The sequence below is a fragment of the Gallinula chloropus genome (assembly GCF_964237585.1).
Source record: "Gallinula chloropus genome assembly, chromosome: 7".
In the NCBI taxonomy this organism is placed as follows: Eukaryota; Metazoa; Chordata; class Aves; order Gruiformes; family Rallidae; genus Gallinula; species Gallinula chloropus.
In genome coordinates this window covers 26,329,028-26,340,869 of record NC_140092.1, presented here as the reverse complement: position 1 = coordinate 26,340,869, position 11,842 = coordinate 26,329,028, and the positions used below count along the sequence as shown (strand labels likewise).

At 49.0% G+C, this 11,842-nt stretch overlaps 2 protein-coding genes across 2 annotated transcripts; one reads left to right on the top strand and one right to left on the bottom strand.

The window, feature by feature from the left end:
• Position 1: 1 nt before the first annotated feature.
• Positions 2–7,575, top strand: ABRAXAS1 (abraxas 1, BRCA1 A complex subunit; the record flags this gene model as incomplete). Its single annotated transcript, XM_084266671.1, has 9 exons — positions 2–88; positions 772–862; positions 2,474–2,510; positions 3,080–3,146; positions 3,911–4,104; positions 5,177–5,296; positions 5,594–5,678; positions 6,304–6,412; positions 6,553–7,575. The coding sequence occupies 9 exons, from the start codon at positions 2–4 to the stop codon at positions 6,975–6,977; spliced, it is 1,215 nt and encodes a 404-aa protein (XP_084122797.1). The 3' UTR covers positions 6,978–7,575.
• Positions 7,576–7,579: 4 nt separating this feature from the next.
• On the bottom strand, positions 7,580–11,607 carry MRPS18C (mitochondrial ribosomal protein S18C). The gene is made up of 6 exons (XM_084266672.1): positions 11,549–11,607; positions 11,391–11,443; positions 9,864–9,947; positions 8,831–8,888; positions 7,774–7,833; positions 7,580–7,691 (listed from the first exon to the last, which is right to left on the bottom strand). Exons 1-6 carry the CDS (start codon positions 11,598–11,600, stop codon positions 7,615–7,617), a joined length of 384 nt encoding a protein of 127 aa, XP_084122798.1. The 5' UTR covers positions 11,601–11,607; the 3' UTR covers positions 7,580–7,614.
• Between the last annotated feature and the right edge of the window lie 235 nt (positions 11,608–11,842).

Genomic DNA, 11,842 nt, shown 5'->3' with positions numbered 1-11,842 from the left:
CATGGAGGGCGAGAGCACGTCGGCCCTGCTCTCGGGCTTCGTCTTCGGCGCCCTCGCCTTCCAGCATCTCAGCACCGACTCGGACACGGTGGGTGCCCCGGGCTCCGCCGCCGGGAGGGGCGGCAGGGGATGGGGCGGGACGTTGAGGGCCGGCGGGCGGGAGGAGCGGAGGAGGGAGGGGCGGTGTTGGGTCCTGGAGGATCCCGGCGCCCGCCGCCGGGCCTTGCTGTGGTCGGCAGGCGGGAGCGGTGTGTCCCGCCGCCGCCGCCCGGCTCCCGGGAGGGCCGGGGGGCGCCCGGGGCGTCGCTGCATGCAGTGCCGGACACACGGTAGTGCAGTGGTCCCTCCCCGCCACAGTGGAGGTGGTTTTCCGCGCTAATGCCGGGATATTGGGGGCGGATTTTGCTTTATAAAGGACCAACCGTGGGCCGCCGAGTTCCCAGTCCTGTAGCGGCAGCGCTGTGGCGGCCACAGGCTGGCAGAAGGGCCGGTCAAGGCATCTGGCCCAAGCCTGGGAGGCTGGAGTGTATCCTCCCCTCTGTACAGCCCCAGGCTGTTGGCTTGGGAACCAAAACGTGGGATGGTGGAAACAGCCGAGTCCCAGCAGGTTTCATTTTCTTGATAACAGACACGTATTGACAGATGAGTTTTAAAGAAGTTAATTTTGACAGCTTCTTTCCTTCTGAAGACAGCTTTTATACTGCTAATAGCAGAGGGGAAGCCCTGTTCAGTGCTACTCCTAATGCGGATTTGTTTTCTCCCCCTGTAAAGGAAGGTTTTCTCCTTGGAGATGTCAAAGGTGAAGCCAAGAACAGCATTACTGACTCACAGATGGATGATGTTGAAGTTGTTTATACAATCGGTTAGTCTGTCCACATTTCTAATGCCACGCTTAGTTTCAGGCAATAGGCAGCTGCTCACAGCTTTGAATGAAGGCAGTCAGCACCACACCTCGAGTGCTGGGTCCAGTTCTGGGCTCCTCACCATAAGAAGGACAGGGAGGTCCTGGAGCGTGTCCAGAGAAGGGCAACCAGGCTGGGGAAGGGGCTGGAGGGCAAATCCTCTGAGGAGCAGCTGAGGGAGCTGGGGGTGTTCAGCCTGGAGAAGAGGAGGCTGAGGGGAGACCTTCTCCCCACCTCCCCTGCCCTGCCAGGAGGGTGCAGAGAGGTGGGCGATGGTCTCTTCAGCCAGGGGACAGGAGATGGGACGAGGGGGAATGGCCTCAAGCTGTGCCAGGGCAGGGTCAGCTCAGCTGGGAGGGAAAAGTTCTTCCCTGGCAGAGTTGTGGGGCTGTGGCACAGGCTGCCCAGGGAGGGGGCTGGTCACCATCCCTGGGTGTGTTTAACAGACAGGTAGATCAGGTACTTAGGGATATGGTTTATCATAGGACAGGAACAGTTGGACTGATGATCTTAAAGGTCATTTCCAATCTTGTGATTCTGTAATGTAGGTCTTAGCCTCCTTTAACAGTGTTATAAACTCTCCAGGACTGCAGTTGCCCTGTTTCAGTGATGTGAACTGTGATGTGTTGGCATCTGTTACCGAATTCAGAGCTTATAAAGTGCTCTGTGTGAAGGCTGCAAACTATTAATGTATTTGAGCAGATGCCAGGTATTTTTCTTTATAATCTTCATGGAATTTGGAGTGGATATGCATTTCATACTAGTCCACAACAAAAAAACATGCACAGTAACTCTGTTCCTTTAAAATGTAGGTATACAAAAAGAAAGAACAAGGTGATATAGCATGTGCCTTATTTCCAATCTTCCTGAAAGTATCGTAGGGGAAAAACAAATCCCATTTTCTAGTTTTACTCTAGGATACAATTAAGAAACACTTTCCTCCAGTAAGTCTCACAGCTGAACCAAAAATACAGAGATTTTTTTGTGGTGGCATCATTGAAGTTACCCAGAATCTCATCATCACATTCCCATAGGCAGAGCTGGTTGCTCCAAAATTTGATGTTCTGGGTTGGGTTTTTTTTGTTAACTTGTGAAAATGAAAGTAGGTGAAGACAGGGATTAGAATGCCATTAGATAATCTTCCTTTCTTCTGTTCCTGGTAGTCAGTCTTTCAGTTCTCATCTACCCTATGGGTTTCTGGTCTCCAGTCCCATCTTTCTTACTAATAGCATCCATGTCTTGCTAAAGGGTAACTTAAGTGAAACTTTTAATATTACATACTACACCTGTATTTGACAGAAGTGATGGAAAAATAAAGTGGCGAATTTGATTTTTCACTTGAAAAAAATGGAAAAAACCTTAAAAATACAGTTTGTATAAGTGGTGCTGTTTACATTTGAAAATAATATTCTTTAAACGTTTCCTTAACCTTATTTAATTGGATAATAATGCATTTGATTAAGAAATTATATATAATTCGTGGTTCTACCAGTTTAATTCTGTTTATAGCACACAAAAGAGTCTACATCTTGAACTTAGGAACCCAGAGTAATATTACCTTCTCTTTCCAGATATACAGAAGCATCTTCCATGCTACCAGTTATTCAGGTAAGAATCTTAAGTAAACAAGATATGAAAAAGTTAAAATTAACCCTAACTCGAACTCTTAAGAATCAAACCTAATGTTACTGAGAAAATCCCCTGGCTGTAACTGCATTAGACACATCAGCCCCTTGGAATTACAGAAACAAAGTGCATTATGTTATTGCTGGTTGGTTCTTCATGTCCTTTTTTGGTGTTTTTTAATGTGTATGTTCATTAATAATGTACCCAGTGCACCTTCTGGTGAGCTATGGTACCATATAAACTAGAGAATGATGTCAACATACTGGCACAAAAAACCCCAAAACAACATTGCTTTTCTAAAAGGATAGAGGAGACACAGATCCTGCCTTTAACTCATCTCCCAGTAGCACTGATGCCAGAGTAGTGTCTGGGCTGCACAGGATCACCTACAGGGTCATACTCATTGTTTGAGTAATGAAATTACCCTTGCAGAGAAGCAATGTCAACATCTCTCTGTGCTTACCCAGAAGAAAGATTGTTGCCAGACTGCCATGGAGTAACTATTTCTACAGCAGCATTCCCCCCCTCTAATTATCCTAATTTTCTTCTAGCTTTTATAATTCTGCAGGAGAACTGAATGAACTTGCCCTGAAGAAAATACTATCAGGCTGTAAGAAGGTATTTTCTTTTCAAACCTAAACCATACTAAGGACCTTGCTCAGGTTTTGGGGACTGTTCTGGGTACTTCCTGTATAAAGCTTGCTTTCCTCCCCTCTTTTTAAGTCTTGTACTTAGTCCCTCACACTGCTGATTGCCTGTGCATATGTTACACCTTTATTTTTTTGTATTTATTCCTCAGGTGAACAGTTCATATATCCATAAAGAATTCCACTGATTTCTAGCCTAGTTGAAGTCAGCTCACTCAAGTGGTTAAGCATTGCTTGACCAAAGATAAAATGACATTACAGCCCTCTTCATAGAATAAAGGGGCCTGGAACAGGCTGCCCAGGGAGAGGGGTGAGTCACCTTCCCTGGGTGTGTTTTAAAAAAGGGTAGGTGAGGTACTTTATGGTTTAGCATAGGATGGGAATGGTTGGACTTGATCTTGAAGGTCTTTTCCAAGCGTGTGATGCTGTGATAAAGTTTCACAAGGGGAAGGTAGAAGCTGGAAAGACACAACTAGGGAAGTAGCTGACGTTTCAGCTGGAGCACAGGCTTGGAAAACAGGCCACACCAACACGTGGTTGTGAAGGAAACGGAGCAGCTGCCCTACTGGAATTAGGCTTAGATGTTTTAATTAGGAGTTTGAAGCCAGGTCACTGCTTGAATCACACACACACACACACACACATCACCACACAGGTCAGATCAGTGACTTCATCCTGAAACCTCTGCCTGCCTTCAGCTCCCCAGCAGTAGCGGCTTTCCTCTTCTGCCCACAGAGCGTGATAGGATGGTACCGATTCCGGCGGAACACGGACCAGACCATGACGTTCCGGGAGAGACTCCTGCATAAGAATCTGCAGTCACACCTATCAAACCAGGGCCTTGTGTTCCTTTTACTGACCTCCAGTGTGATGACAGAGAGCTGCTCTACATACAGACTGGAACATGCCTTACATCGGCCGCAAGAAGGGTAATTGGCTGGTTTTCCAGTTTATTTTAACAAAGCAGGAGCACAGTATGTACACTGTAATGTAGTTATTGCTTCATCACAACTGAATCAACATCTGTTTTACCTTGAAACTTGCACATTAAATAAGGCCATTGCTTACACGGCTAAAGCCTGGTTGGAATCTCACCCTGGAGTTCTGGTGAGGGATTTGCCTTTGTTACTACCAGTAGTGCCAGTGTTGACAGGCAGACACTGTCATTCATTTATGCTCAATAAGCTTGTTATTGATACATTTGTGAATAGCACAGTGTTCTTGATAGATTTGTGTATAGTACAATGTTCTTGATAGATTTATGTGTAGTAGTTCAACAGCACGTAGTTACCTTCATGTATCACAGAAATACTTGGTGGTAACTTCCAGTAATTTTGAGAGCCATGCTGCCCCAAGGTTAGGCTTAACAAGCAAGTATTGCAGCATTATATACTCCAAATAATGGTGTTGCTCAGCCTTGTTGCCCTTGCAGTTTGTCTTTAGCCACAGTCATCTATGTGCTACCAAGGGCAACGAAGCTGGTGAAGGGCCTGGAGCACAAGTCCTGTGAGGGGCAGCTGAGGGAGCTGGGGCTTTTTAGTCTTAAGAAAAGGAGGCTGAGGGGAGACCCTATCGCTCTCTACAACTGCTGGAAGGAAGGTGTAGAGAGGTGGGGGTCTCTACTCTCAGGTAACAAGTGAGAGGAGGAGCGGAAATGGTTTCAAACTGCCCCAGGGGAGATTTAGGTCAGATATCAGGAAGAACTTATGTACTCAGAGGGTTGTCAGGCATTGGACCAGGCTGCCCAGGGTGGAGTCGCTGTCCCTGGAGGTATTTAAAAGGAGTGTAGATGTTGTGCTTGGGGACACGGTCTAGAGGTGGGTTGGGCAGGGTTAGGCTGTGGTTGGACTCGGTGATCTTGAAGGCCTATTCCAATCCAAGTGATTCTAGAATACACCTAGCAAGGACTGTTCTGTAAACTTCCCTCTGGGCTCCTTAATGGTCAAGAAACTTTAGAGAGACCTTCTGGATGTTAAACTGTTTCCATGCTTCTGCTTTAAGCCTTTTCCAGAAAGTTCCTTTGGTGGTTACCAACTTGGGTATGGCAGAACAGCAAGGTTACAGAACAGTGTCTGGTTCCTGCATCTCTTCTGGCTTTGTGAGAGCAGTAAGACAGCACAGGTACAGTATATGCTATATTTAATAGATGTAGCTTTCACTTAAATATAGTTCTCTTTCTATAAAGTATTTCAGTGCTTTTGCAAATGCTACAGCCATACCCTGCGCACACATTGACCTGTTTCCTGCAGTTTACTTTTCCAAGATACTTGGAAATTAATTAAAGTCCATACTTTTGTCATGAGAGCAGCTGACTCAGACATCTAATTAAAGCTCAAAATGCTTCTTTATTACAGCTCTTACTAAGTAAGCACCAGCATCATTAATTTACAGTGATACAATTACATTCTTGCCCCCCAGGTCAGAGTTCTTTTATGAAGATGGATCCTTGCAAGAGGTTCATAAGATCAATGAGATGTATGTCACCCTGCAGGAAGAACTGAAGGTAAGTCAGGTGTACCTGCCAACAGAGTTACTTTCTGCAGTGCTACAAAAAGCAAGTCAGGCAAAGGGTACATACACCCTTTTGCATTAAATGAGAAACAAAGCTGTGTCTTGGAAAGGCATATTGGAAGAAGATACTGGAACAGGCTGCCCAGAGAGGTGGTTGAGTCACCATCCCTGCAGGTGTTTAAAAGAACAGTAGATGTTGTGTGGTGACATGGTCTCGTGTTGGACCTAGTAGGGCTGGATAGATGGTTGGACTCAATCTTGAAGGTCTTTTCCAACTGAAACCATTCTATGACTGTGGAGATCTATTAACTATTAGTACCCACACACTAGATTCTCAAAGTTGAAAATTTAAGTTTCAAAAGTACACTGATAAATCCTCACTGATGAGGTCTCAAGACTATTTCAAAGGAGCTGCTGTCAGAGCTCCTTTGCTTAGATGGGAACAAGTAACAGACCTTGTAACCTCGTTCAGCTTGTTATTGCTAAAAATCTACCTCAAGCTCATTACTTAAGCTTTTTCCTACTGTGTCCAATATGAGTACCTTTAAGGATTTAACAAGGTTGAAGTCAGCTTCTGTGAACACTTTTATTCCCATCAAGTGCCCTTTTCCTTACAGAAAATCTGCTCAACAGTAGAAGTCAGCGAGCGATCTGTAGAGAGGCTTTTAGCAGAGGTGAGCCAGTTAAGAGAGGAAGTGAAGAGGAAGAAGCAACGAAGCCGTTCAGGTAAGTTCAGTGCACACAATGCCAGTCACAGTGATGACTGAACTGGCAGGAGCACACATCAGTTCTGAACTGGGGGCAGCCAGAACAGGAGCAGTAGAGGTGTTGCAAGAGGGACTGCAACTCTGGCTTTTCTTTTTCAGAAGATGGAGACCATCCAGGAGAGCCAAAGGAGAATGTTCTCCTTTGTCAGGCACTGCAGACATTCTTCCCCAATTCTGGACTTCAAGCATGTATTGTTTCCTTCAAAGGCCAACAGATAACCAAAAACTGCTGTAACACTGACCATAATATTAACATCATGGACAAACTGACTCTGATGGTGGAAGAGCAAGACTTCAGTGAAGCTGAAACAAGACACCTCACCAAGCGTAAAGTCAGAGGCAGCACCACAGGATCAAAGTCATTCAAGAAATCCAGATCACTGCAGCTTCACCAGAAATCACTTAGAGACCAAGAGGACAGTGACCAGGAAAGGAAACTTACACTGAGTAGCACTGAAACAGATGAGGACACTTTGGAAAAAAATAGGGACACAAATGAATACCCACAGTCTCCTACTTTCTGATCTGTTAATTATTTGTCCAGGTGGCTTTGCACATTCAAGTGACAGATCAATTTATGGCACCACAGGGATAAAACCCAGTGTGTTCTTCCAAGACACACAGGCTTGGGGTTCCCCCCCGCCCCGAATGCATTAATACTGCTTCAACAGAGATGAGTTCAGATGACATTCCCTTGCTTTGCCTTCCAGAGGTCAGTCTGTGTTTGCTCTCTCAGGGTTTAAAGACACTGCTAACACGATGTCAGCAGTCATGATCACCTCACACCTTGCCTCGGAGTAATGCTTCAACCTGCTCCTGAAGAAGCAGTACCTCTCCTCCCACAGCAGAGGCAGGGAGCACCAAATGAACACAGGTAATATGCTTTACAGAATTAGATGTCTGTAAGATGCCACAGTTTAAGAAATTCATGCTTACCTTACCATACTTACTGCCCTGTGAGCAGTGTGGTTCACACAGTTGGCAATTCCTCCTAGTGTTTCCATATTTCACACTTCAGACAATTTGAGAGACCAGACATTCCATATAAAAACCAACTGACATCCCCACTTCATTCAGCAGTGCATTACACTAGCCAGCCACATTGCCAATAAACAAGTCCAAAACCATGAAAAGTAGTTTTATTCTTTATTTTTTAGCATATTAATCTGGATACTTGACATTACATATCTTGGGGTCTGTGAGAAATGATGGGTGCTTATACATAACTGGCATAAGCCCTGTAAAAAGATAACATAGAAGGAAGGGTTTAATGGAAAAGTAGACTTGACTTGCAGAACTCGGATGTATCATGGTACTTACCAAATACACGAGCTCTTCTAATGGCTTTTGCAACTTCCTTCTGCTTCTTGTTGCACAAGCCTAAAGAGAAATCATAGAATCCCAGACTGGTCTGGGTTGGAAGGGACCCCAAGGAGCACAGAGCTCCAACCCCCTGACACAGGCAGGGCCACCAACCTCCAGGCCTGGAGCTACACAAGGCTGCCCAGGGCCCCATCCAACCTGGCCTTGAACACTCCCAGGGATGGGGCACCCACCCCCTCTCTGGGCAGCCCCTTCCAGCCCCTCACCACTCTCTCTGCAAAGAGCTTCCCCCTAAGATCTCATCTAACCCTTCCCTCCTTCAGCTTCACTCCATCCCCCTTGTCCTGCCAGTCTCTGCCCTTGAACAAGCTGATTCCCCTCCTGTTCCTCTGCTCCCTTCAGGGACGGGAAGGCTGTAATGAGGTCCCCCCACAGCCTTCTCTTCTCCAGGCTGAACCAGCCCAGCTCCCTCAGCCTCTCTCCATAGGGGAGCTGCTCCAGCCCTCTGAGCATCTCCGTGGCTCCTCTGACCCCTCTCCAACAGTCCCACATCTTTCTTGTATTGGGGCCCCAGCTCTGGACACAGGACTCCAGCTGGGGTCTCCCAAGGGCAGAGCAGAGAGGGACAATCCCCTCCCTGTCCCTGCTGCCCCCTCTCTGCTGATGGAGCCCAGGATCCCATCGCCCTTCCGAGCTGCAAGAGCCACTGCTGGCTCATGGGAAGCTTCTCATCCACCATGGCACCCAGGTCCTTCTCAGCAGGGACTTTCAGTCTCTCAAATAACAGTGACTGAACAGTTTAAAGGGTGAAAAACAGATTACTGGCAATTCCCTCCAGCTCTGTCAAAGTCTTCCCAGAAAAATGCCTGTGTGCTTTTACTGTGAAATAAAAAACAAACTAAGGGATCTTTTCATTCCATTGTGAAGGCTACTAGATCAGAGGAATGCTACAGAGAGTTGGTAGTAATTGCTTCAAGATAGCTGATAATGTTCTTACATGCCCTTGTAACTGTAGTATTAACCAGTAAGTGATGTAATTTAATACTTCACATACCTGTTATATGCCTGCCATAAATGCAGCTGGTATGTGGAGAAACAAACTGGGACAGGAGCTATTGAAAATGAAGAAAACCAAAGTCAGTTTAAGAACTATTTTTAGCAAGCTTTACATTGATTTTCTACTAGCATACTACTTCTCAGGGTTTGGGCTCCTTTTACAACACTCAGTTCTACCTAGAGACAAAGAAACTATAGCTTAGAGTCAGCCAGTATCTCATATACCACAACATTTATGCCTGTGACAGTGGAATCCGAATTGAGGACTGTTTAAGAGACACCCACCCCTAGGACTAGTAGATTGAACAGCTTCTGCAACACCATTGTGAGGCCATTTCCCACACACATTCTAACAAATTTTTTATCACAGAATTACAAGGTTGGAAAAGACCTTTAAGATCAGCAAGTCCAACCATCCCTGTCCTGTGCTAAACCATAACCCTGAGCACCTCATCTCCCCATCTGTTAAACACACCCAGGGGTGGGGACTCAGCCCCCTCCCTGGGCAGCCTGTGCCACAGCCCCACAACTCTGCCAGGGAAGAACTTTTCCCTCCCATCTGAGCTGACCCTGCCCTGGGGCAGCTTGAGCCCATTCCCCCTCGTCCCATCTCCTGTCCCCTGGCTGAAGAGACCATCGCCCACCTCTCTGCACCCTCCTGGCAGGGCAGTGGAGGTGGGGAGAAGGTCTCCCCTCAGCCTCCTCTTCTCCAGGCTGAACACCCCCAGCTCCCTCAGCTGCTCCTCAGAGGATTTGCCCTCCAGCCCCTTCCCCAGCCTGGTTGCCCTTCTCTGGACACACTCCAGGACCTCAATATCCTTCTTGGAGTGAGGGGCCCAGAACTGGACCCAGCACTCGAGGTGCAGCATCACCAGTGCCAAGTACAGGGGCACAATCCCTGCTCTGGACTTGCTGGCCATGCTGTTTCTGATACTAGCCAGGATGCCATTATCCTGGTGGCACCCCTACATACACACATAACTCAGTAAGGGAGTTACCCTCATGAGAGGACAGGGGTTTTTCAGACTCACCTGCACGTTCTTGTAGTCCACATTTATTCCACATAAGATGCATTTTTTAGGAGGCTCACTATAGGGATTCTCCATTTGTATGGGCTGAAATTAGAAAAGTTTGGAACATTTGTAAGCTTCTCCACAAGAAATAACCATTATTTGTATCCAGAGCACACCTCAAAACCCAGAGGTATGCCATGCATGAGTGAAACTTGTCAATAAATTCCTGATCTCTCTAACATACTGATTGGTACCTGGCAACCTAAAAGACTTCTCATACTACATAGCCTTTCACTCCTTAATCACAGAATCACAGGGGTGGGAAGGGCCCTCCAGAGCCCATGGGGTCCAACCCCCTGCCAAAGCAGGGTCCCTAGGACAGGTCACACAGGTCGGCGTCCAGACGGGGCTGGAATCTCTCCAGGGAAGGAGACTCCACACCCCCTGGGCAGCCTGTCCCAGGGCTCCCTCACCCTCACCAGGAAGAAGTTCTTCCCCACATTGGGGCGGAACTTCCCCTGCTCCAAAATGAGAGTGTGACAATTCAAGCCATCAATAAGAGAGTGCTTCCCCCCTCTACTTAGGGGGCAACATCTACGCACGAGAGACATGTGGGAAAGAGTTGCAAAGCAAGTGGCTCTGCACCCCAGAGCCCTGAAAGGCTCCTTCAGCTTCAGAACACCCCAACGCTGCACCTTTGGAACACAGGATTGAGGGGAGCAGTTTCATTTTTGCACACAAAGACAGAATTTGAGGACAGACCATTCTCCGTTATTTTTGCTGGTACCAGAGGTCACATCCTTGTGAAAGAAGCACACCCAGTGTGTGGCTTTGTCAGCCATAGGCAGGAAATCAGCACTGGCAAAGCTTTTGCTGCATGTTATGGTCGGACTCAATGATCTCAAAGGTCTTTTCCAACCTAATGATCCTGTGTTCCTGAGATGCTGGATTAAGTGACCACAATTACATTACTAACACCTTGACTTTGAATCTTAGAATCTCCTGAGCTGGGAGGGACCCCTCAGGCCCACCAGTCCCACTCCTGGCTCCACACAGCCCAGCCCAGGCAGCGCAGGGCACTGAGCGCAGCGGCCAGACGCTTCTTGCCCTCAGCCCAGCTCGGGGCTGGGACCCCTTCCCTGGGGAGCCTGTGCCAGCGCCCGACCCCCCTCTCAGCACAGAACCTCTTCCTGACACCCAGCCTGACCCTCCCCTGGCAGCTTCACACCGTCCCCTCGGGTTCCAGCCCTGGGCCCCAAAGAGAGGAGAGAGATCGGCGCTGCCCCTTCGCTCCCCTCGGCAGGAAGCCACAGACCGGGCTGAGGCCTCCCCTCAGCCTCCTCTTCTCCAGGCTGGACACGCCCTGACCTCCCCCAGCGCCCAGCTCCAGCTCCAGCTCCGCACACAACCCGGGCTTCTCAAGAGCCCCAGCTGAACGCTCCAGCCAAGCGCTCCCAGCCGCCTCCGTGCCTGTGCGGAGCCCCCGCAGGTGAGGGCAGGCGCAGCCCCGGGCAGCCCCCGCGGGGAGCCGCCCCGGGCTCTTACCTGGTCGGCCTGCTCGCTGTGCTGCAGGCGGCGCGGCCGCTCCCACAGCGCTGCTGCAAGGGAAGGAGCCACAGGATGAGGGAGAGGAGGGAACGCAGCCCCCCCGCCCGCCCTATCCCCAGCAGCCCGGCGAAGGACGCGGCGCGGCCGGCACGCACCCGGCACCAGCCTCCGCCAAGGGCTCCCCGCTGCCACCACGCGCGCCGCCATCTTGCCCCCCGCGAACACCTCCCCTTCCCGCCGCACAGCGCTTTGTTCCGGCCACCGCCGGAAGCCAATTGCGATCCGCTGGCCAATGGGGTGGCGGCGTGCCCTACTTGAGGCAGGCGAGTGGCCGTTGCCCAGCTACGCTTCAGCTGCTCCTGGCTGGCGGGCGGAAGTGATGCTGCGGCTGGAGGGCGCCGCTCGCCTTATGGCGGGCTGCTCCTCCTCCCGCCGCGCCCCGTGCCGGC